The sequence below is a fragment of the Sarcophilus harrisii genome, chromosome 2 (genome assembly GCF_902635505.1).
Source record: "Sarcophilus harrisii chromosome 2, mSarHar1.11, whole genome shotgun sequence".
NCBI lineage: Eukaryota > Metazoa > Chordata > Mammalia > Dasyuromorphia > Dasyuridae > Sarcophilus > Sarcophilus harrisii.
Window position 1 is genome coordinate 246,530,582 of NC_045427.1, and position 24,722 is coordinate 246,555,303.

A 24,722-nucleotide genomic window follows, 5' to 3' on the forward strand; every position below is an offset into this window, starting at 1 on the left:
CTCTCTCAGAATAAGTTTTTAAATTCATAAAATATTATACATAGGATTATAAAGGAACCTAATTATATTTAAATATTTTGAAAATATTTGAAAGACAATCTCATGGATTGAGGTTTATTCTGAAGCCCTGCCTAGTGGAAATCCATTCCACTTTTCAAGAAAATATTTTCTTACTTTAAGTTGAAATCTGTCCCTTAATAACTTTTAGCCTCTGTTCTTAGTTCTGTCCTTTGTAGCCCAGCAGAATAAATCAAATCCTTCTTTCATAAGTGACCTCTTCAAATATTTTCAGACAGTTAGGTCCTCTAATTCTTTTATGCAATTGACATGTCTCTAGTTACTTCAACACATCTGTCAGTGACTCAGTCTTTAGTCTTACATTCACCTTCATCTAGACATGATAAAAATTGTCAATATCCTTCCTAAAATGTGGTGTCGGGAACCAAACACAAAATTCCATATATGTGCTAACCCAAACATGGGGATTTTACCCTTCTTTATTTCAATGAAATCTAACATCACATTAGGGTTTGTTTGCTTTGTTGGTGGCTATTTCGCACTGTTTATTCACATTGAGATTTCAACCTGATTAAGCACCAGGTTATTTTTTTGACATGACTAGCACTACCTCCCCTAATCTACCCTTGTTACTTATACTTATAAAATGACTCTATTGAGTCATTGTTGGGAGGGGAGCACTGGGCCCAATCAGAGTTTAAGAAGTTAAGTTAAGTTAAGTTAAGAAGTTCTGAGTTTGAATTCAGCCTCAGCTCCTTACTAGCTATATAACTTTGGGCAAGCCGCTTAGCTTCTATCTGTCTCAGTTCTCTCAACTGTAAAATGGGGTTAATAGTACCTCCCTGGATTATAAAATGAGATAATATTTGTAAAATGCTTAGCAGTGTCTGACATATATTAGGCACTATATAAATGCCATTTTCTTCACCATCAAACTTCATCCTTGTTATTTTAACTTATAAGTAAGATTTTGCATTTATTTCTATTAAATTCTTCCTTTTAGATTTGATCCATCAATCTAATCTATTGAAATCCTTTTAGATACTGATTCATCCAATTTATTAGCCATCCCTTCCAGCTTTGTGTCATCTAAAATTTTGAAAAGTATGTCATAATTACCTTTATCCAAGTTATCAATAAAATATTAAACAGAAAAAAGTAGAGAGTTCTCAGAGATATCCTCTAAGAGATCTCCTTCAAAATTGATATTGACCTATTAATGACTTTGAGAGTCTGACCATTTGGATTCTGATTCTAATTCCATCGAGACTGTGTTCATAAAGATAGCATGAAAGGACTTATAAAATGATTTTTCATTAACTAATCATTTTGACAATCTTCATCTTCATTTTTTTTGCATATTCTATATACTGCATATGTCCTATTAAAATCTTAGCTGGTTGATAATTTACCTGTTTTACAACATGTTTCAATTCTTAGATCATAGAAAGCAATTTTAATTGCATCATGAGAACTTTGTACTTAAAAATCTTCAAAGGGATGGAGATGAGCCTCCCCATTCTTCCTGACGGTGGACCCAACACTCCATCACCAAGCTATCTAGATGACGTTATAACCTGATGCATTGTCTGCAGTAAGGAAGACTCATCTCCTTTAGTTCAAAGCCATGTGACCCCAAGCAAGTCATTTAACCCTGTTTACCTTAGTTTTCTCATCTGTAAAGTAAGATGGAGAAGGAAATGACAAAACACTCCAGTATTTTTGCCAAGAAAATCCCAAATGAAGTCACAAAAAGTTGGACACAGCTAAAAATGACAGAAAAACAATTGAATTCAGATCATAGGAAAGTTTCTTTTCCTTTCTTCCAGATCTGAAATCTGTTCTCCTGAAGTTGAGATTTAATGCATACTAGATGGACTATATCTGATACTCTCCTTATTTGTTATTAGTTCTGATAACATGATCATTGTCTCCCAAGGTTCCTTTCATCTTTTCTTTATTAACTAGTTCTTCTTCATTGGTCAGAATCAATCCAGGATAACAGTGTCCCTCACTATGTTCTTAAATTTTAAAAAGGTGAAACTTTAGCAAGACATGAATTCAGCATTTAGCAAGAGAATCCTCCAAAAGATATCTGAATAGTAGGAGTCATAAAATGATAAGAGTTAGAGCTAGAAGAGTGGTGGAAGCGATATTTGAACTCAACTTCTCTGCTTTCCATTCCAGAGCTGTTTTCTATTATACTACACTGCCTCTGGTCCTGCAAGGTCAATCTATCAAGGTGATGTCAGTTTGTAACATAGGACTGTAACTAATAATTGTACAAGTCTACCTTCTTGCTTTCTATTACTTCCAAAATGATACTGCCTCAAGTTGATTTCTTGGGAATGCCAAAATATCAGCTGCCAACTCTTCATGCTTATGCAAAATGTTGTGTTTTCCTGATCTTGCTCCATTCATCCACTATCCCTTCCATCTATCAGGTCATTCCTGCCAGGGGTTAAACCCTCAGTCTCACAAATCTCTGCATGTACTCTCCCTTCTTAGATAACCTCCAAAACAAACAACCTCAGCCAAAGTACCCCATTCAATTACTCACACATCCCCCATTACCAGGACTCTCCTCTGAATGTTTCTCTGGACAGACAGATACAGAAATGCTAAGTAATCTGCCCCAAATTATATAGATAGTAAGTAAAAAAGATAGGATTTGAACCCAGCTCCTCTGATTTCTTTTTTAAGGCTATAAAACTTTCAGTTTTATTGATGTATTTTGTTTTTATATTACATTCTTTTACAAATTACTCCCACTTCATTAGAAGTAGCTTGTAACAAAGTAAAAACTATTATACAGTTATCTCACTTGAGCATAACTGCAACATTTCACATCTATATACTCCCAACTCTCTATTTTTCAAAAAAACAAACAACTGTTTTCTCTTCCATATTCTCTACCACATTAAAAAAGAAAAAAACAAATTTCCTGTAACAAATATGCATAATCAATAAAAATAAATAACCCTAAGAGCTATATATCATATATGTATTATAAAATAATATATACTATATATGAGATATTTTTGTATACATAAATACATATATACATGCAAATATGTGTATATACATACATACACACATATGTATATGTATGTGTGGAGAGAGAGTGCATGCATGTGTGTGTGTGTGTGTGTGAGAGAGAGAGAGAGAGAGATATCTGTCTCTAAATCCAGTGCTTTTTTCCCCCCCACAATAAGGCACTGCCTCTGTTCTTCTAAGGTAGAATTATCAGGGTAATCTCATAATCAGTTACAACTCAGTGATACTACTCTTAGACCAGAAAGGAATCCTCACAACACAACTGATAGTGTGATCATTTAACCCCTACTAGTCCACCATGAACCAAGACCATTCTACTTTGGTACAGCTTTTGTTTTTAAGTAATTTTTCTTGTCACTAAACCTAAATTTGTTTTTTGCCAACTTTTACTTATTCCTAGTTCTACCCTTTGGGGACAAATAGAACAAATCTAAAACCTCTTCCACATTATAGCTCTTCAAATATTTGAACACATCTATGATTTCCTCTCCTCCTCCCTCTCCCCACCAAGTCTTCTCTTCTCCAAGCTAAACATCCTCAATTCCTTCATCTAGTAATTAAATGACATAAACTCAAGAACCTTCTGTTTATTCTCCTCTGGATCTTCCCAGTTTAGTGATGTTTCTTCTTAATCTGTGATGTTAAGAACTTCAGAGATGGTCTGACTAGGGCAGAGTACAATGGCTATCATGTCTTTATTCCTGAAAGCAATTCTTCTCTTCTCTGCAGTTATTTTCCATCTTTTCTATTTTTTTTATATATGTTCTGATTTATATATATACAAATATGTAAATCTTATACATAAGCTCCTTGAAGATGGGAACTATTTTTAAAATTATATTCCTAGCATTTATCAAAAGTGACTGGCATACAGTGAGTTCTTAATAAAAAATAAAAATGTATTAGTTCATTAACAAGCAGCACAAGACTGTATTAGTTTTTTTCACCTTTCACTTCTATCTGATGACTCATATTGATCTTGCAGTCCATTCAAACCTCCAGATCTTTTGCAGAACAACTGCTATGTATCCTTGCCTCCACCATCTAGTACTTGTGGACTTGATTCCATATATGCAAGTACAAGACTTTTACATTTATGGCTACTGAATTCCATCCTATTGGGTGCAGCCCAAAACTCTAGCTTTCAAAATACTTTTAGATCCTGACTTTTTATCCATTGTGTTAGCTGCCCGTCCTGGCTTTGTAGGCAGTGACCCTGGCATTGGGCATCAAGCTCTTCTGGCAGTCACATTGAGAAGAGAGGTAAAGTCTTCAGGGTATTCCCATTGAGACTAGAATCAGAAACTCAGGGTTATCTCCCTTAGATTGATTTAGTTCTCAGGATACTCAGTGGAATCATGACAGGTAATGTGGCATAATGAAAGGAAGACAGGATTTGGAGGCAGGAAGACATGAATTAGATTTTCATCTCAGATACCTGTTGCCTATTGACTTGAGCAAATAGTTTCCTCTCTCTGAACCTCAGTTTCTGCATCTTTAAAAATAGTAATAATCATAGTCTCTACCTCATAGGGTTATTTTAAGAGCCAAATGAAGTAATACGTAATATAATAACATAATGAAGTAATAATGACACAAAAATGCCCTGTAGCATGTTTAACCTATATTGGATTGCTTGCTGTCTAGGGGAAGGTAAAGTGGAGAAGGAAGGAAACAAATTTGGAACACAGGGTTTTACAAGGGTGAATATTGAAAATTTTCTTTACATATATTTTGAAAAGTAAAAAGCTATTATTATTTTTTAAATTCCCTTTAAAAAGTAAAGAAACACTTATAGTAAAGCCCTTTGGTTCTAAAATAAAAACACTTTGCAGACTTATAAAGCAATTTATATTTATGTGTTCTTTTGTTTTTAAGAAATTTTTCTTGTCACTAAACCTAAATTTGCTTTTCTTTTTAACTTCTACTCCTTATTCCTAGTTCTACCCTTGGGGAACATAGAACAAATCTACTAGATATTCTACTAGAGTGATGACAATGATGTTTTTAAGGCTACCTCAATTTCTCAAGGTTATTTTCATGGGATTGAGCTGAAACCCTGAGGACTATCTCACTGGTTTGGGGACAGTATTTTTAACACTTTCTCTCTGGGATTGGGCTTAAGATTAGAGACATATTTGTGATGACAATTTTGTATTGGTTTATTCCTAGTTTGTCAGGCTGTCCCAGAGCAACTTTTGCTGGAAAGAAGGGAAAACTCTCAGGGGATGAAATTCTCGGCACAAAATTCAAGACCAGTGACGGTAAAGATCTTTATGGTATAGCAAAATTTAGCTGTTCATTATATACATCATTGTGTAACAGCCTAAATTGCTAATTAATTTACAGAATTATGAAATGGGAAGTCATACACAGTTGTTTGGGTCCTTGCAGGGAAAGACCACAATGGCAGCAAGAAATAAAGCTTCTATTGCACTTAAACAAGGTATAGAAGGTGTGGGGAATAGAAGGGACAGGGGCAAATAACAAAAAAAAAAAAAAAAGTAGAAAGATGTGGCATAAAGTAAACAGAGACAGTTATGGGGACAGAGATAGAGTGGTAGAGGGGAAAAGACAGTGTGGGGATGAGAATGAAGAGGGGAAGAAAATAGAGAGTAATTCACATAACCAAATTTTAGAGGTGGGAGAATTCAGTGGCATGGATCCAAATGGAAGTAGAAGAGTTGTGGGGGGTAGGTATTTGGGTTCTCATTTTTATAGTGTTTTCATAGAGTTCAGATTTACTCTTATTTGTGCCATCCTGGAGGTAGTTCATGAACTCATCTCAGTGTTATCAGCAACATCTGGTGTTGTGGTGGTCTTCCTACAACTATCTAGAGCTTACCCAAGATTTACATATTTACATATTCTGGTCTTAGGACCAGAAGTCCCTGACAGCAAGGCTTAATTGACTTCCCCTGATTTAGCACATTCTCAAGATGTGTATGGTTAACATATGATACAGTTTCCAAATTATGTTCCTTTGATCTTTCAAACAGTCTCTACACTACTTCTAGTTCCCCTTTGCAATCTTATTTCCTGTTATTGTTTCTTTATATTGGCCACTGATAAATTTACTTACTATGCTGACTTAAAGGGAAGAAGATGATCAAGGGACTAGAACAATATACATAGGACCTAGGAGAGGTCTCAGGCCAGAGCCTAGTGTCATATGTATGTATTTGGGAAAGGAAGACATTTATTTTATTTAATAAATAAGTCTGAAGAGAATAAACATGGTAAAATGGATATAAAGTCAAGTCCAAGTTAAGAAAAACTGGGTTCAAGTTTCCACCTCTAACATAAACTAGTTTGAACTCTGAGCAAATCACTTAAAATCTCAGGACCTCTGGCAGCTTTCTAAGATTATACATTATTAATCAGGGGTTAATCTGCTTTGGCAGCAGGTATTTCCTTGTCAGGAGTTCCCAATATGATATTAAAATAATAGACCTAAACAACAACTACAAAATTACACACTCTAACAAAATTAATTGTGAAGAAGTAGATGATTTTTAGGCTATAAACATTCTCTCAGTGGTTGAAGTGAATCAATAATAAACTTGGCAGAGATCTAATCATTGTTCCATAGCTGAAGGGAGGAAGAAAGGAGAGGATGGAAATAGGGGACTACAGGGAGAAAACCCTTCTTCTTCTAATATAGATCAGCATGGTTTTAGAGTTAAAATTGTAAAGAGTTGCCTGGGATACTAAGAGGTTATGTGACTTGTCCAGGGTCATACAGCCAGCATGTCTCAGATGAAATCTGAAATCTACAGCTTAATTATTAAACCCAATCCTTTTGAATCTATACCTTGCTAGCAAGCTCACTTTCCAATATTGTACTCTCCATTGTTCCCCAACAGTTGATTGTGTCAATTCTCTGGATCCTGCAAGCCAACTTTCTCATTACAAACATACAAAATTCCCCTGCTTAGTTGCAGAGGTCCTTCATGGCAAAAGAGAAAAGCTTGCTAAATTGGGAACCATATGAAAAATCATTTTTGTCTCTACTTCATTGTAGATTACTGCCAAAAATAAAATTATAGAATGAAAAATAGTCACTGAATTTTCATGATATTCCTTAGTGACCAGCAGTGAACATGAATCAGAGAAAACTAACTAGGATCTACACAGTCTCCACAAAGAAGTTTCTACTCTTTACTTCTGAACTTTACCCAGATTCTTAATCAAAGAATTTCAGAGTTGGAAGGAGCTTTAGAGATCATCTAATTCACCCTCCCTTTCAATGCAGGATAATTGTATTAAATGTAACTCTTCTTCTGAAAGGCAGGAGTTATGAACTAAATTAAGGTGTGCCTGAGCCAGTCTGGTGCCCAGGGAAACATCTAGACACCTCAGGAAAGCACAGTTGTTAACCTGTTTATTTATCAATTTTACCTGCTTGACTGTAAGCTCCTCAAGAGTAAAGACTGTGTCTTTATCATGGTGTGCCCAGAGGCCAACACAAGGCCCTGGTCAGAACACACAAGAAACATTGTATTTATGGAATTGAGTTAAATTTTAAACATCAAAGTAAAAAGCAAATGACATGTGTCAAATGATGGGGTTGAATCTCACGATCCCTGTCTAAGTCCCTGTCCAGCTCTGAACATCTGATGCAATGTGATTTTTCTTTCCTATAGTGCTTGAGAATGATGAAGAAATCAAACAGCTAAACAAGGAGATCAGTGAGCTAAATGAATCTAACACAGAGATGGAAGAAGCCATGGTGAAGCTACAGTCACAGGTAGGTGTTCTTAGTCCAGCTTTCTGAGCCTCCCCTTCTTTGACTTGGGCCACTGCTCTTTTATTACTTGAGAGCTCCTCACACCATCTAGTCCCATCTAAACCCACCAGATTCTTAGCTCAGATCAGAGAAGTGCTGAAAATACAATCAGAGATACCCCAACAAGACATGAGGACCAGATGAGCTAAGTTTATGAGCAACCCTGGTACCATTTGGTTAATTTGTAGAAATTGTGGTAGCCAGGATTTTGAATGAAGAGGATAGCTCGACAAGTAAGTCAACTGCAACCTCTCTCATGGTCTTTAGTTGGATTTGATTGTCTGGCTGTCCCCTAACATACCATTTGGCACATAGTAGGGACTTTCAGTATGTTTGGTTGTTGCCCTTTGTGCTCAAAGAAGACCAACATGACAGTACTGTGTCAGGGTCAAGTTAGAGTGTGTCCAACTATGACTGATCAGACCCTTATGAGCTTGGAAGGCTCTATCACAGGTCAAATACTAATAGTTCATATTAACATTTGGAGAGGAGAGGTCTCTAAATTTGTGCATGTCACATTTCTTTTGAACTGCTTTAATTTTGCTTTGCTTAAAGCACAGTCCCTTCTTTGATGCAGGCATGCCATGCTGAGCAGTTCTGCGCTAACCATGTGTCACTATCATTTCCAAAGTTCTTTGGAGAGACCTTGAAAGTGTTCTTGTATTGCTTTTTCTGATTTCAGTGAGTTCTCCATAAAATAGTCTTCCCTGGACAACTGCATACCCCAATAGGAACTTACATACCTGTCTATTGATTGATTAATACAATATAGTCAAGTTTCTAATCTAGAAAAGGGTGTGCCATTTTGGTATGGGAATTTAGAGAAATTTCTCTAATATAGAAATATCTCTGTTTTTTTCTTATATGAGATAGTAAGGCAAATAGGGAAACACTGTAAAGTGCTTACATTTCTTTCTCTCAGATATCTCATAGGCTCTAATATTGATACTTCTCCAATGGTGGGGGAGAAGATCAGCTTCCCAATAAGAGATGAAAGATTATTTTAAAATTTCTCAGGCTGCATTACAATGCATTCTGAGATTCATTCTTATTACTCTACAAGGTAATATATAATTGGTAATAGGTGCCTTGGACAGTATAGCTCCATTAGCCTAATGGAAACAATTAGGCAATCAATCAGAAAGCATTTATTATTTGCCTATTATATGCCAGGTACTATCCTGGGCCCTGGAAATATAAAGACAAAACTGAAACAATCCCTGCCCTCAAGGAGGTTATAGTTCATCAAAGGAGACAGCATAAAGTTATATGCAGAATATATACCACCTAAAAATACAAGTTAATTTTGCACAGAAGATACTGACAGCTGTGAGAATCAAAGTATTATCACATAGGACTCAGCAGGCTGGTTATTTCTGATTTCTGAGGAGGGACTTAATCTGACCTGGTGGTTCAGGCAGCAACTAACAAAGAGACCATCAATGAGAAGCAAAGAAATATAAGAGGGTCCAAACAGAGTGCTAGGGCTAGAATCAGGAGAGATTTACTAGCTGTGTGACTTCACTTAAGTGTGAAGTCACTTAACACAATTTGCCTCAATTCCTCATCTATAAAATGATCTGGAGAAGGAAATGGCGAACCACTTCAGTATTTTTGCCAAGAAAACCCTCAATGGAATAACAGAATTGGACATAACTGAAATGACTCAACAAAAACAATAAACATGTCTGCTTAAGAACAGGGATTGGGACCTAAAGTAAAATGAGTAGAAATAGGCACTAATTGGTTCCAGGGTCTCGGGAATATTAACCTTTTTTATATGAATTGTGTCTAGCTAGGCTTCCTCAGTCTAATATTTATGTAATTGATTTTTTGAAACTGTTTTAAGACTAAAACCATGACTATATTAAATCTTCTTTTACTGGATTTAGACTAATAATGTAGCCTATTGAAATCTTTTTGAATATTAGCTTGGTCATCTAAGGCACTGTGTTAGCTTTCCCTCTCAACTTTGTATCACCTAAAAATTCAATAATCACACCATATCTGTTTTAATCCAAGGCATTTATAAAAGTGATGAAAAGAACAAAAATACTGTTGTTGCCCTTTGTGCTCAAAGAAGCCCAAAATGATAGCACTGTGTTAGGGTCAAGGTAGAGTGTGTCCAACTATGACTGATCAGACCCTTTTGAGCTTGGAAGGCTCTATCACAGGTCAAATACTAATAGTTCATATTATCATTTGGAGAGGAAAGGTCTTTGAAAGATGCCACAAGAATCTTCCCTTTAGGTTGACATCAATCCATTAATGACACTGGTTTCAGACATCTAAACAGTTATTCTATCTAGTTATTCTATCACCTAGCCTATATTTCTCTATCTTTTCATTCTTTTAATACACATTTAGTTAGCAACTACTACTTAGTATTTAGAATGCTATATACGATAAGAGATTTTTTTAAAAGTTTAGCTTAGACATGTTCCCTGCTCTCATAAAGATTTTACTCTAGGAGAAAGATACAACACAAAAATAGATAGCTGTAAATTAATACAATGTACTTGATTAAGTGCATTAGACAGTTACATAACAAAAAGCACTGGGAGTGGTGTGTCCAAGGGGGATGCTCATTACATAAGGGGGAATCAGAGAAAGTTTCTTCAAAAAGGTAGCATTTGTTTGCAAATTTAAAGAATGAGTAGAAATTCTGCAAAGAGAAGTAAAAAAAGAGGTATTAGACACAAGGTAGAGGCATGAGCAAAGACACAGAGGCCAAAAAGCATGGGTTGTGTTCAAAAATCAAGGAGTATTGATTTCAGAAAACCTGAAAAGACTTACATGAACTGATGTGAGCAGAACCAAGAGAACAGTGTACACAGTAACAAGAAGATTATGTGATGGACTTAGCTCTTCTCAAAAGTCAAGGAGTTATCCAACTGATCTGGAATGTAAAATGTATAGAAGGAAGTAATGCTAAAGGAGCTGGGAATCTGAACCCAGGTTCTCTAATTCCAAATTTAATTCTTTTCACTATATCACAGTTGTAAGTAAATTATAAGTATTCTATACTATCTATAGGCTACATAAGCTATATGTAAGCTATATCAGTGTGATAGAAGTAAAGATTAGGAGAATGGATGTACAGTGTGAGAGTTGTTGTGGACATAGAATTGACATGACTTGGTGACTAAATGGGCATGAGAGATGGAAAAGAAGGAAGTCAAAGATGACCTCCAATATTACAAATGTGAGAGACAGAATAAGTGGCGATGCCATAGACAGAAATAATAGAGTCAGAAGGATTCTATGGTTGGAGGAGAAAGATAACAAACTCACTTTTGAATCTCAAAAATTTGAGGAGCCAGTAAGACATCCAGGTGATACCTTAGAAAAAGCTGAAAAAGAGATATGGAAAGGGTTTTGAAAGAGAGTTTAAAGGCACCAATGTAGCAGTTATCCTGAGAAATTTTGAGTAGTGAAAAGGGGCCAAGTGAGAAGGCATGTGTTAAGTAGCCACATTCTCTCAATGAAGCAAGAAAGTAATAATAATAGCTAATATTTATATAGTTCTTCAAGTGCAAAGTGCTTTACATATTTGTTTTCTGTGCTATATATATGTGTGTGTATATATATATATATATATATGTATATATACATATAAATGCTGTGTATATGTGTACACACTTAATCCTCACAATAACCTTGTGAGATCAGTATCATTATTATTTCCATTATACAGATAAGAAAACAAGTGAAAGATTATAAGATTTGCCCATGGTCACAGAGGTAGCAAGTGTTGGAGGTAGATTTTTATAATCAACTTCCAATATTCTATCCATCACACCAAGCTATAAGTATAGGGATTAAGGGTAACATTAGAGGCAATAGATGTGAAGAAAAGTTTGAAACAGTGGCTTTGGTAAATAAGCTGGGGAGTCGATCAGAACAGGATATAAGAATTATGTAGCAATAGCAAGGGTTTGGTTATACAATGAACCATGCATTTATATTGGTTAAAAATCCATTTGAATTGGTGGAAAGTCAATGACTGAATTCAGAGATTCTCAAGAGTTTTGAAAGAAGAATGGAGATGTTGGATAGTAGAAGTTATCCAATAATTAGGACTTGCAGGCCCAAAATAGCACAAAATCAGGGCATCAAAGGATTCTAAAGTAGTAACTAGTGAAATATTAAAGTGCCTTATTGTAGAGTCAAGCCTGGAAGCAAGTAAATCCACAGTGGCAGAAATGAGCAGGATTGGAGGGATCAAGGACCCAGAAACCATGATGTAGGTGATTTTCCACCTTATTGCGGGTGAGAATGGAAAATGTGGAAAGATAAGAGATTATGGTTGAAGGATGAGATTTCATAGATCTGAATCTTGGAGGCAGTACAATTCTTACAGATGGTGAAATTTAAGATACGGTTATATAGATGTATGGCTGAATAGATAGAAAAGATGGTGGGTGGAATTAATAACTGTGAGATTCAGGTTGTCAAAGAGGTTGTCAAAATGAATATTGAAGTCTCTGAGGATGCTGGGAAGAGTTAGAGTAAAGAGAAGAACAATGAACTAGTAACTAAAGACATCAAGAAAGTGGGGATAATGATCTGGATATTGGTAATTGACAGCAACATGGATAGAGAGAAGATGATAGAAACTATATGGATTTCAAAAAAGGAAGCATCTTGGAGAAGCAATAGTGAACAAATAGTCTGAAAATGATAATGAGCTCAAGGAGCATGTCCACTCTTCCTGCTCCTAGAGATTGTGGGAAGTAGGAAGATTTGGTTTTATTGGAAAGAGTTGTAAAAGATGTCATGTCCTAAGGAGAGAATCAGTTTTCTATTAAACTAAGAAAATGGAGAGAATCAATGGAAGAATTTGAGGATGTTGAGTGGTTTACTGAAACTATAATCTGGTTCAGACCAATTCCAATAGACTTGTAATGGAGAGTCATCTACATCCAGAGAGAGAGGACTATGGGAACTGAATGTGGATCCCATCATAGTATTTTCACTTTTTTGTTATTGTAATTTGCTTTCTTGTTTTTTTTCTCTCATTTTTTATCTGTTTTTTAGCATGATAAATGTGGAAATATGTTTGGATTAACCTTGCTGTCTAGGGGAAGGAGGAAAGAAGGAGAAAATATGAACACAAGATTTTGCAAGGATGGATGTTGAAAACTATCTTTGCATGTATTTTGAAAAATAAAAAGCTATTATTTAAATATATATGTATATATATTATCATCTGGATTATAAATGCTCCAGTAGGATGAACTAGGAAGTTATCAAACTGGATTGGAGTGGGATGGGAAGTATTAGACCTAATGAGAAAATGATGAGAGTTTGTCAGTCAATAAGCTGCCAATTATGTGCCAGGCATTGTGCTAAGTGCTGGGATATAAATATAAAAATGGAAGACAGTCTCTACCCTCCTCTAGTATCTTCTCCTTTCTAATGAGGGAAGACAAGACACAAGCAGAGGTACCTGGTGTGGGGGCACAATGAAGTACAATCCAAAGGGGTATATACAGGTGAGAAATAAAAAAAATGACTGGCCTGAGAACTCTCTTTAAAAAGAGGCTTTGGGGTGAGTTCTTTGCTCTGTCCTCCAAAAGGGCAGAGGCTACTGATGAGATGTGAATACCAAGACTATCACAATCTCAAAACATGAGTTTTCTGGGCTCATGATGGAAAAAGACCACATGGATACAGTGCTTGCACTTAAATCAACAAGAGGATAGAGAGTTTGGTTTAAAGTCAGGAAGAATTGGGTTCAAGCCCTGGCTTTCATACATACTGGCTGTGTAACCCTGGACAAAACATTTAACCTTCCAGTGTTACAACTCTTAAAGACTATAAGTTTCCGAGTATTATATTGATTTGTACTGATGAAATACAACTACAAATATAGGGAGATTCGTCACCTGAAAATCCCTATAATAATGAAATCATGAATCCAGACCATTCCCTATCAAAAAAAAAAGTCATGCTACCTACACCCAAGGCAATATAATACAAGGTATTATGAACACAAGAGAGTTTACCAAATTCCAAAAATCTCATCCTGAATGGCTTGAAGACACAACTGAATCCCATCATCCTGAATATCATCCATCTTGCAAAATGACTTTTGAAGCAATTCATTACTGGGCTAATGGGATCTGCCGGGAGACCTTCCTAGATATATCCATCATACTATGTATCTATAGAAATCTGTGTGGTGAGAATGCAGACTAAATCGAAGAACTGAGAAGTAATTCAAGGAGGGGAGGGTTGCATTCAGATGACTGTGGTCCCTGAACATTAAAAAGAAGAAAAGCAGGGGGTGGAAATAATTGAGGTTTTTGCAAGGAGGGGAAATAGTAAATAACCAAAATGTGGCTAATACTCATCCTTTGAACTCTTGGGAATTTTTGTGATCCTGTAGAATTCTTCAAACAATGTCTCCCTCCAAAGATAAATTGTTATGCATAAAGAATATGTAGGCACTATGGTATTTGCAAATAATCTCATAAGATGGTCTTTCTTTACTCAACAATCTGTATAAAAATGGTTTACTTTAACTAGCTTTATGAAGGATCTTAATCAATTATAAAGAAATAGAAATAAAACCTATTCCTGGAGCTCTCCAACTAAAGCCAGGCACCCCTCCAAGTCTGCTCATTTACCTAAGCTTCACATTCCCTAATAGCTCTGGAAATATTATAACCCAGGAGCCAGAAAGAAAATTACGAGTAACGGCAGCAACAGCTCAATGCTACCTAGTCTTTCAGTATCTGTAAATCTTTTTTTGAGGCCCTCTGAAATCTTCCTTGATTGTAATGGCCTTAGATCACATTGTGTTATTGTAGTATTCTGCCCTGGGGAGAGAGAGTACAATGCAAAAGACCTCAAAGGACAAATAGTTTGAACTCTAATAGGGCATCTTGGGAAAGGTAGTTCTGCATATCCATGAAACAATCACCTGGTTTAAAACAGCAGAAATTCTCCAAGTTTGAAGCTAGCAATCCAGAAAATGCTGGGGAAGCTGAAATGGACTCCCTTCTCCCCCTTCCCCACCCCCACCCCATTCTCATATTCAATGGTTCATTCTCCTATCTGGTTACTCAAAGGCATTTTTTAAAAATCTAATATAGGTTATTTTTCTAAAAGGGGGAAGCAAAACTGGTACTCTATGTACCAACATGAATTTGACACAAAAGAGGTTATTGAATCCTACTTGGAGAAAGTCATGGTAATAAACATGGGAGAAATACAGCACCCATTCCCCAGAGAATGACAAGAATAGACTAGTATATTAAGCTGAGAGACCAATATTCAAACCTTATTGGAACATAAAGAGCCTTTATAAGATGATTAATTAGTCATTTATATTTCCCCTCTGTTGGCATGTTGACATATCTGATCCATCAGCTAAACTAGATCTTTTCAGTTACCTTTTCCCAATCCTGACTCTTCCCTCATCATAATCCCATTTGGATCAATGCTTAGATACTCTGCCTTGATAATCAAACATACCAGTGGAGGTGCTTCCCCTGGTTTTCAGCCACTTCCTCTCTTGGCAGTAGGCAGTGTCACTAGTGCAGCTAATTTAATTGCTCTAGACCTCAATTTCCTTTTTCTTCTTTTGCACTAGATGTAAAGGAATTCCATATATCTTTTTGAGTTTTCCTTATCCAGCTGCTTCCATCTTGGAGATCATTCAATCTTTGATAAGCTTCCTAAGAGACCTTGAAATCCAAGATTTAGAGTTAGAAGGGGTCTTTTTTTTTTTAATTAAAGCCTTTTATTTTTCAAAACATGCAAGGACAATTTTCAATATTAGTCATTGAAAAACCCTTTGTTTCAATTTTCCCTCCTTCCCCCATGTCCTCCTCTAGATGACAAGTAGTTCAATATATGTTAAACATGGAAGAAATCATGCTGCACAAGAAAAAGAAGCAAAATAAAATGCAAGGAAACAACAACAAAAAGAGTGAAAATGTTATGTTGTGAACTACATTCAGTTCCCACAGTCCTCTCTCTGGGTGTAGATAGCTCTCTTAATCACTGAACAATTGGATATGTTTTGAATCATCTCATTGTTGAAGAAAGCCATGACCATCAGAATTGATCATCATATAATCCTCTTGTTGCTGTGTATAATATTCTCCTGGTTCTGCTCATTTCATTTACTATCAATTCATGTAAGTCTCTACAGGCCTCTCTGAAATCATCCTGTTGGTCCTTTCTTATAGAACAATAATATCCTATAACATTCACATACCATAACTTATTCAGTCACTCTCCAAATGATAAGCATCCACTCAGTTTCCAGAATCTTGCCACCACAAAGAGGGCTGTCACAAACATTTTTGCACATGTGAGTCCCTTTCCCTATTTTAAGATCTTTTTGGGATATAATCCCAGTAGAAAAACAACAGGATCAAAGGGGTATGCACAGCTTGATAATTTTTTGAGCATAGTTCCAAATTGCTCTCCAGAATAGCTGGATCCATTCACAGTTCCACCAACAATGTATCAGTGTTCCAGTTTTCTCACATCCCCTTCAACATTCATCATTATCATTTCCTATCATCTTAACCAATCTGACAGATATGTAGTGGTATCTCAGAGTTGTCTTAATTTGCATTTCTTGATAACTAGTGATTTGGAGGACCTTTTCATGTGACTACAAATAGTTTCAATTTCTTCATCTGAAAATTGTCTATTCATATCTTTGACCATTTATCAATTGGAGAATGGCTTGAACTATTATAAATTTGAGTCAATTCTCTATATAGTTTAGAAATGAGGCCTTTATCAGATCCTTTGGATGTAGAAATGTTTTCCCAGTTTATTGCTTCCCTTCTAATCTTGTCTGCATTAGTTTTGTTTGTACAAAACCTTTTTAACTTAATATAATCAAAATTATCTATTTTGTGATCAATAATAATCTCCAGTTCTTCTTCGGTCACAAATTACTTCCTCCTCCACAGATCTGAGAGGTAAATATCTTCTAATTTGTTTATAATATCATTCTTGATGTTTAGATCATGAACTCATTTCAACCTTATCTTGGTATAAGGTGTTATGTGTGGTATACGGTGTTAGGTAGGTCAATGCCTAGTTTCTACCATTCTAGTTTCCAATTTTCCCATCAGTTTTGTCAAATAGGGAATTCTTATCCCAAAAGCTAGGGTCTTTGGGCTTGTCAAACACTAGATTGCTATAGTTATTGACTATCTTGTCCTGTGAACCTAACCTATTCCACTGATCGAGTATTCTATTTCTTAGTACCAAATGGTTTTGATGAGTGCTGCTTTATAATATAGTTTTAGATCTGGTACATCTAGATCACCTTCATTTGGATTTTTTTCATTAATTTCCTTGAAATTCTTGACCTTTTGTTCTTCCAGATGAATTTTGTTGTTTTCTAGGTCAGTAAAACAGTTTCTTGGAAGTTTGATTGGTATAGCACTATAGCACTAAATAAATAGATTAGTTTAGGTAGTATTGTCATCTTTATTATATCGCCCAACCTATCCAAGAGCATTTGATATTTTTCCAGTTGTTTAGATTTGACTTTATTTGTGTGGAAAGTGTTTTGTAGTTTTGCTCATATAGTTCCTAACTTTCTCTTGGTTGATAGATTCCCAAATATTTTATACTATGGACAGTTATATTAAATGGAATTTCTTCTTGTATCTCTTGATGTTGGATTTTGTTGGTGATATATAAAAATGCTGATGATTGATGTGGATTAATTTTGTATCCTGCAACTTTGTTAAAGTTGTAGATTATTTCCAATAGTTTTTTAGTTGATTCTCTAGGGTTCTCTAAATATACTATCATATCATCTGCAAAGAGTAATAATTTGGTTTCCTCATTACCTGCTCTAATTCCTTTAATCTCTTTTTCTTCTTTTATTGCTAAAGCTAACATTTCTAATACAATATTGAATAGTAATGGTGATAGTGGGTAACTTTGTTTCACCCCTGATCTTATTGGGAATGGTTCCAGTTTATCCCTGTTACGTATGATGCTTGCTGATGGTTTTAAATAGATACTACTGACTATTTTAAGGAAAAGTTAGAAAGGGTCTTAAAGGTCATCTAGTACAGCATTATTTTCCATGTAAAGAAAATGAGGGCCTGATAGTTTCAATGCTTTGTCCAAAATAATACATCTAGTAAATGGCAGAAGTCACATTTGGATCCAATTCCTTTGATTCCAAATCCAATGTTCTTCCCATTGCACACTATTTATTCTATTCCCATGTTGAATTAGATTGTATTAACTCTCCTCCTTGAGTTAAATTACTAGTTTCTAATCCTCACACCATGATTAGGATACAGAACACAAATTTTAATACAGGATATGATATATATGACTAGAATAAAAATTCATGTGAAAAAGACTTAGGGGCACAGGGTAAGATGTTGAGGACTATAGGCTCCATGTGAGTTAACAATGTAACATGGTAGTCAAAAAAATTAATGCCACAGTAAAAACATACTATCCATAAAGGTGGAGGTGAAATTCTTGCTGTCTTCTGTCCTGATTCCATGTCATTCCAGAGGCCTCGGAAGGACATTGTTAGGATAGAATATGAGCAATGGAAGGAAATGTAACTTTCAAGGGGAATCTTTAAAAAAATTCATGAAAGGATTTGTTGGCAGAATTAGGGATATTTAACTGAAATAAGAGAAGGTTTAAGAGGGAGTGAGGTGAAAACAATAATGGTTATAAGGATTTGAATGACTGTCATATAGAAATGGCTACTAAAACTCATTTGCCTTACCCCAGAGAGCAGAAATAAGAATAGTGATTAGAATTTTCAGAGGATTAGTTTTTAACTCCATATAAGGAAAACATTTTCTAACAATGAGTGATCCAAAAATGGAATGATAGAACTGGGGAGGAATTGAGATAGGTAAGAAACATGGTGGATAGATTGCTCAACTTAGAATTAGGAAAAGCTGGGTTCAAATCTTGCCTCAAATTTTTATTAATAATAAATTATTATTGTTATTATTATTATTAGAATCTTGGAAATTTCCTTAACTTTTTGACTTCACTTTCTTCATCTGTAAAATGAGAGCAAAAAATAATACCTATGTCCCAGGACTGTTGAGAAGGTCATATGAGAGAAAATAAATAAAGCACTTTAGAAAATTTAAAATATTACTGGATAGAAGAAAACATAAAATATAATTACTCATATTTCTAAGTTCCCAGTCACCAGAACTCTTTGTTAGATTTTAGGTGTCCACTTTTATGAAATGTTATAGAGAAGTTCTTGTTCAGGCATGGATTGGACTAGATTTCTTCTGAGATATCATTTAACATTGAAGTTCTCTGACTCTAAAGTTAGACAGATTTATTGTGCTAGTAATTTGGATACTTCTTTGTTTTTAATCCTTTGGGGACCTTTGAGGAACCCCCAAGTTTTTCTGAATTTCCAAATTAACCTATCTTTTCCTTAGAGATTACAAAATGATATGTCTTTTTAATATTTCTAGGATTTGGTAGTCCATCTAGGAGGCTCTTCCTTCTGTTGACACAGATTATAACTCCCTGATCCCAAAATTTGTGGTGTAAAATTATAACCCCCAACAACTCAATTTCACTCCCATAACATGAAGAAGCCTGTTTTAGTGAAAATTAAAAGTCTAAACAAATAATTTTAAACTGTCTAAATTCTGTAACAATATTGTTCAAAATATCAGAACAAAGAGTACTTCTATGCTGGCCCATCTTTTTTTTTTTCCTATGCCCTGTCTTTATTCACCCTCTCCCTAGTTACCTGGTATCCTTAACTGATGCTTAGGAGGACAAGTTTAAGGTATTTGTTCCAGTTAACATTTTTTCCCTTTCTTTAGCCTTCAAGGTCACAGAATGATAGATTACTGGTGCTCATCCCCAGGGGAACACTCATTCACTCCACTGCCCCTGAGGGAAACCTGAGTGAGCCTGGACCAAACCTCCTTTCCTTGTGAGACCAAAGGATGCACGACTGTGTTTAATATCTAATAGAAACATATGGATAAATAATGTGAAGACAGGTAAAAAAAAAAAAGAAATGATTAATTTTCTCCTCTTTTATTTTCTTTCACTGAATAGATATCCACCATGGAGAAAAATCTCAAAAACATTGAGGAAGAAAACAAGATCATTGAGGAGCAGAATGAAGCCTTGTTCCTGGAGCTTTCTGGCCTGAGCCAGGCACTCATCCAAAGTTTAGCCAACATCCGCCTTCCACACATGGTAGGGAGCCTTCACAATAACTCAGTCCATTGGAATTGCACAAATCAAGAGTTAAAGTAACTGGAACTTATCTCTGTATCCTACTGACATGACTTATTGAAACAAATCTATGTTGTCTTCCCCCACAAAAATTTGTTTTGTATAAAATATAAATGTAGCCCATAATTAGTATTATTTTTCAATGTATACTTATGTATTTTCCCCCTTTCAAAGAAATGCAAGTATAGAAATTTAGCCTACATGGTGGGGCAGCCTATATTTTGGCCAAGATAATGTATCTCCACTTTTGGAGTTCTTAGAACGTATGTATCTGGAGCTTAAAATAACTGTTTCTTTTGTATTATTTCTGCTGATTCTTTCCTTACATCCACTGTTCTCTTCAGGGACCAGTGATTACAATCAGCAAACAGGGCATATGAGATCTTTAATCTTAGATGGACCAAAGGGAGCTGGGGAGTGATTAGAATTTTGCATCATCATCTCACAGTTGCTGTTAGAATGGAGGCAGCTCCTATTCCTCTTTGAAAAGCTTGCAGACAAAAAAAATAAAATAATAGTTTTTAAAACAGCATGTTCGGCTTAATTTAATGAGATTCAATGGCAGAGATCATTTTGCCATAGTGTTGCTACAAAAAAAAAAAGATGGGATTCTATGAATTAGTTCAAGTCAGGAAAACACAAGGGGCTAATATCTCCTTGTTCTCCATTTCTAAGAAATAATTTTCGGTAAATGGGGAGGGAGGTGGCAAAAGAAAGAAGAGAGGAGAAATAGGGACCTGGAGAGGTTGTTTTGTTTTGTTTTGTTTTATTCTCAGTAGAAATTAGAGACTTTCACCATAGTTTGTGATGGGGGTTATTATATCTCTTGTCTCCTCCATTATTTATGTTTTCTCCATTTCCAAGTTAATGATGCCCAGAAAACCACTGTAGTCTAGTTTTGGTAGGGGAAGAACAGGTAATAAATATCAACATCACAGGTAACTTGGATTTGTTTTGTTTTAAAATTAGGATCCAATCAGTGAACAGAATTTTGATGCTTATGTCAACACCCTTACTGACATGTACACCAACCAAGAGTGCTACCAGAACCCAGAAAACAAGGACCTACTTGAGAGCATCAAGCAAGCTGTCAAGGGAATCCAGGTCTAGTACTTCAGGAACAACATAGACCCACATCAAACGATCAATGACTAACTAAAGGCTATTAGAAGATAAAAACCTTCACTCCCAAGTATTCAGGTTTACAAGTTGTGAAACTTGTTTAATGAATGAAAAGGACCAAAATATAACCGAGAGGCCATTTATAAGAAGAACTGAATCAAACTCCATTTTATTATTTACCTCCTTGTCCCTCTTGCAGATGGTAGGGGGTTTTCTTACTCATGGCAACACACTAGATGGGCATCCAGGATGGCACCCTATGATTGGCTGAAGAGCTTGGACTTGAGGAGAAAGCATCCAAAGGGGGAAGATGTGGAGTTCAATGTTACCTAAGAGACTGACCAACTTAAACACCTGATGTCTGTGACTGAAGATATAGCCCCCTTCCCCATTCATCCGCAATCCTGTGCTGACGTAATGCAGCACCACAGCTGCAAGTAACCTTTTGATATGAACTTCCTCAAGGCCTCAAACCTGAAGGTACTCGGATAGCCGAAGGGTGAAAACTGAAGTATTAAAAAAAAAGTCCTTTATTTTTATTTTCTAAAAGAAATCCGCAGAGCAGTTCTGAATCTCCAGTGGAAAACGCAATGGAAAAGGTTCTCAGGGAAGCTTTTGGAGTTTGCAACTACAGTATTCCTTTGTCTGTCGTAACCACAAGAAAATAGCTGTTTAGGATTAGACCAGCGCCAGATATTTCACACCAATGCTCAGTGTGTCAGGGTCCACTGTCTATACTCTGGGAGATCTGCTTCCCTAGAGTTCTGGTTCTGCTACTTGTCAAGGCCATTCTGCTCGTGGGAGAGATTACATCTCAGCACCAGGAAAATATTTTTAGACATGATTAAAGATACAGTGTGCAAAGGCCCAAAGGGGTGCAGCAGAGACGGTGTCTCTGATTGGTAGCAGATTGTGTTATTTTTTTTATTTAATTTAATATATATATATATATAATTTTTTGGCAAGACTATTGGGACTAAAAGCACTGTTCCAAGAGAGAAAAATTTGGGTATAGATCTTCCAAAGAATCCCTTTAGTCCGCCACTCCATGACTGTAGCCCACTTCTCACTTAAAGAACTGAAACCACCGCAGTGTTCCTATAGGGATGCACCTCTAGTTTCGCATCCTTAGGAACAAAGGAGAATCAAAGGGATGGTTCTTCCAAGGCTGTAAAGAAATGCTTGATGTGTTGGCCCAAAGCCCACCCTACTCTCTACCCTTCATACCTACTCCTTATGCTCCAGATAGTACAGGCAACCAGAATCTCTACTACAATACAGAGGCACTTGCTGTTTTTTCAGAAGTTTAAGAGTGATGCTAAACTAGAATCCCACAGAGTCACAGTATATGAATGACATTCTTTACCTTTTCAGGCTCTCTGAATAGCCACTGTGATCCACTGCACAGCCAAGCTGTTGCTTGAATTCCCTAGGAGAAATTGCTGTCAGGTAGAACTGATCTCTGGGCCATAGATGACAGGGTGGTGATGGATGAAGGGTAAGGGGATAGGGGAGTAGGACGACATTAGATGTGTCAATAATTAATTTCCAAATACAGTATCACAAAGATTATACTTCTTTTAAGAATCCATTCAAGGTGCAAATAAATAAATAAATAAATAAGGGAAAGAAAATTTTAATGTGTTAAAAACACAATGTTCTTAACATGTAAATAGAGTCCAAATTGATGGTGACTGCAATTCAGAGTTAGTATTTAAAAGTAGAAAATTGCACTTCCTGGAAGAAAAAAAGTAGTTAGTTTGATTATTCTGTAAATTATTTAATTTTGGCAAGATGTATGTAATTTATATTCACAATACCTTATGTTAACATTTGCTATTTATTTAACATTTTTATTTATTAATTTTATACTATTTTAAACTAGATACCATACCAGGGTACCATGAGAAGAAAATAGATGGAAACAAAGAAAAATACAATGTTTTGAGCATAGTAGAGTCCACACTTGCAAAACAAATCTTGATATGGCTCCTAATTGTAATTTTGATGCAACCAAGTTATTTTATATATATTTTGTTATTTATTCTTTTAATAATGGGATTTTTTTAAAGATATTTTGTAACTGAAAAGTTTTGATAATTTGGGGTTTTTTTCATGGGAGGGGTGGGATCTGAGAGAGACACTTTTTAGTTTTCTTTTCCCCCCCTTTTTTTGGGTTTCTATTGTTTCAGACACTGATAACAGGAAACAAAGATGCTGTATTTATTATTTATTTAATATTTAATTCAAATGAGGTGTGCTCTGGGTGTATTTATTTTGTCATGTTTGTGTGTCAGTTCTGTGATGACTGAGTAATTGTTTCTGTGAAGGAATACTGTTGATATTTCAATAATAAACAGTCCCGTTGAAAGTAACGGCAGGCTACCTGTTATTCTGTGACAACTCATACTATGATCCTCCTTCCTCAGGAAATGTATTAAATCCACAGGACTACATGATATATTTGCAGGGTTGTTTCATAATAAAAGCCCAGTTCTGTTTGTGAATTTAGTAGCCCTGGTCTTTTTTAAAGTTAAATTAATATTGTAACCTAATTGCCAAAACTATGATAAGTTGACTTTATAATGTTATTTATTGACTTTTTTCCTGTGAATTTTTAAAAGGAGAGGAGTGGAAGGTACTGTAAGTATCCAGAGAAAACTGCCATTTACAATCTGCATGGTCATCCTCTCTAAGACTCATATTTTTCTTTCTAAAATATGGGCGTTAGCCTAGATGACTCTTGGGATTATTTTCTCAGCTCTAAATCTATCTCTTGATACAGCTAAAACAAAAAAAGGAAAGAAACTTATATTTAGGTTTAGAAAAACTCATTTTATCTTTTGCTTTTTTCCACCCTCTCCCTGCCACTTCATTTTCCTTCCAAGCCTGTTTGATTTTATGTTGGGAAAATTTGGGAGTCAGTGGAAGGAGAGGGAAAGGAGAACCAAGAGTTTATCCATTCAAGAGTAGTAGCCTCATTTCCAGATCATACACAGCACTAGGATGGTTAGATTCCAATGGACCTTTCCAGCTGGTTCTTTTGATTCTTTAAAGACTTAGTCCCTAGAATTAACACTTAAGATTTAAAGTGAGAACTTAAAACCTCATAACAAAAACAAATCAATCAGAGATCTCCATAGATAAAAGTTAGGAATTATTGTGCTATATTTTTGCACGTGGAAATCCTCATTTAAACTCCCCAGACTGCTGTTAATCTGACTAGAACTGAAAAATACAGAATTTTTAAAGTCTCAAGGGCCTAGATTTGTTTAATTTGAGAAGAGAAGTTTTAGTAACTACTTAGGACAAGAAGAAAGTGATCTAAAAGTATGAGAATTAAGGTAGAATACAGGAAAAACTTCATGAAAACAGTAGTAGTGAGCATTAGCATGGCTTTCTGACAGTACTTGTGGGATTTAGAAACAATAGATTGAATTCAATCTAGAAGAACTTGAGAACTTTCTGATCTGAAGACATA

At 35.6% G+C, this 24,722-nt stretch overlaps 1 protein-coding gene across 4 annotated transcripts in view; it reads left to right on the forward strand.

Moving 5' to 3' along the window:
• The window catches only part of MYT1 (myelin transcription factor 1), a 187,781-nt gene extending 164,777 nt beyond the window's left edge, over positions 1-23,004 (forward strand). For all 4 annotated transcript variants that reach the window (XM_031951842.1, XM_031951844.1, XM_031951845.1 and 1 more), the window contains 4 exons: positions 5,248-5,339; positions 7,722-7,825; positions 19,937-20,080; positions 21,089-23,004. In XM_031951842.1, coding sequence (XP_031807702.1) covers positions 5,248-5,339; positions 7,722-7,825; positions 19,937-20,080; positions 21,089-21,229 — 481 coding nt within the window. In that variant the 3' untranslated portion in view covers positions 21,230-23,004. The remainder of the gene's footprint in view (positions 1-5,247; positions 5,340-7,721; positions 7,826-19,936; positions 20,081-21,088) is intronic.
• The last annotated feature ends 1,718 nt before the right edge of the window (positions 23,005-24,722 follow it).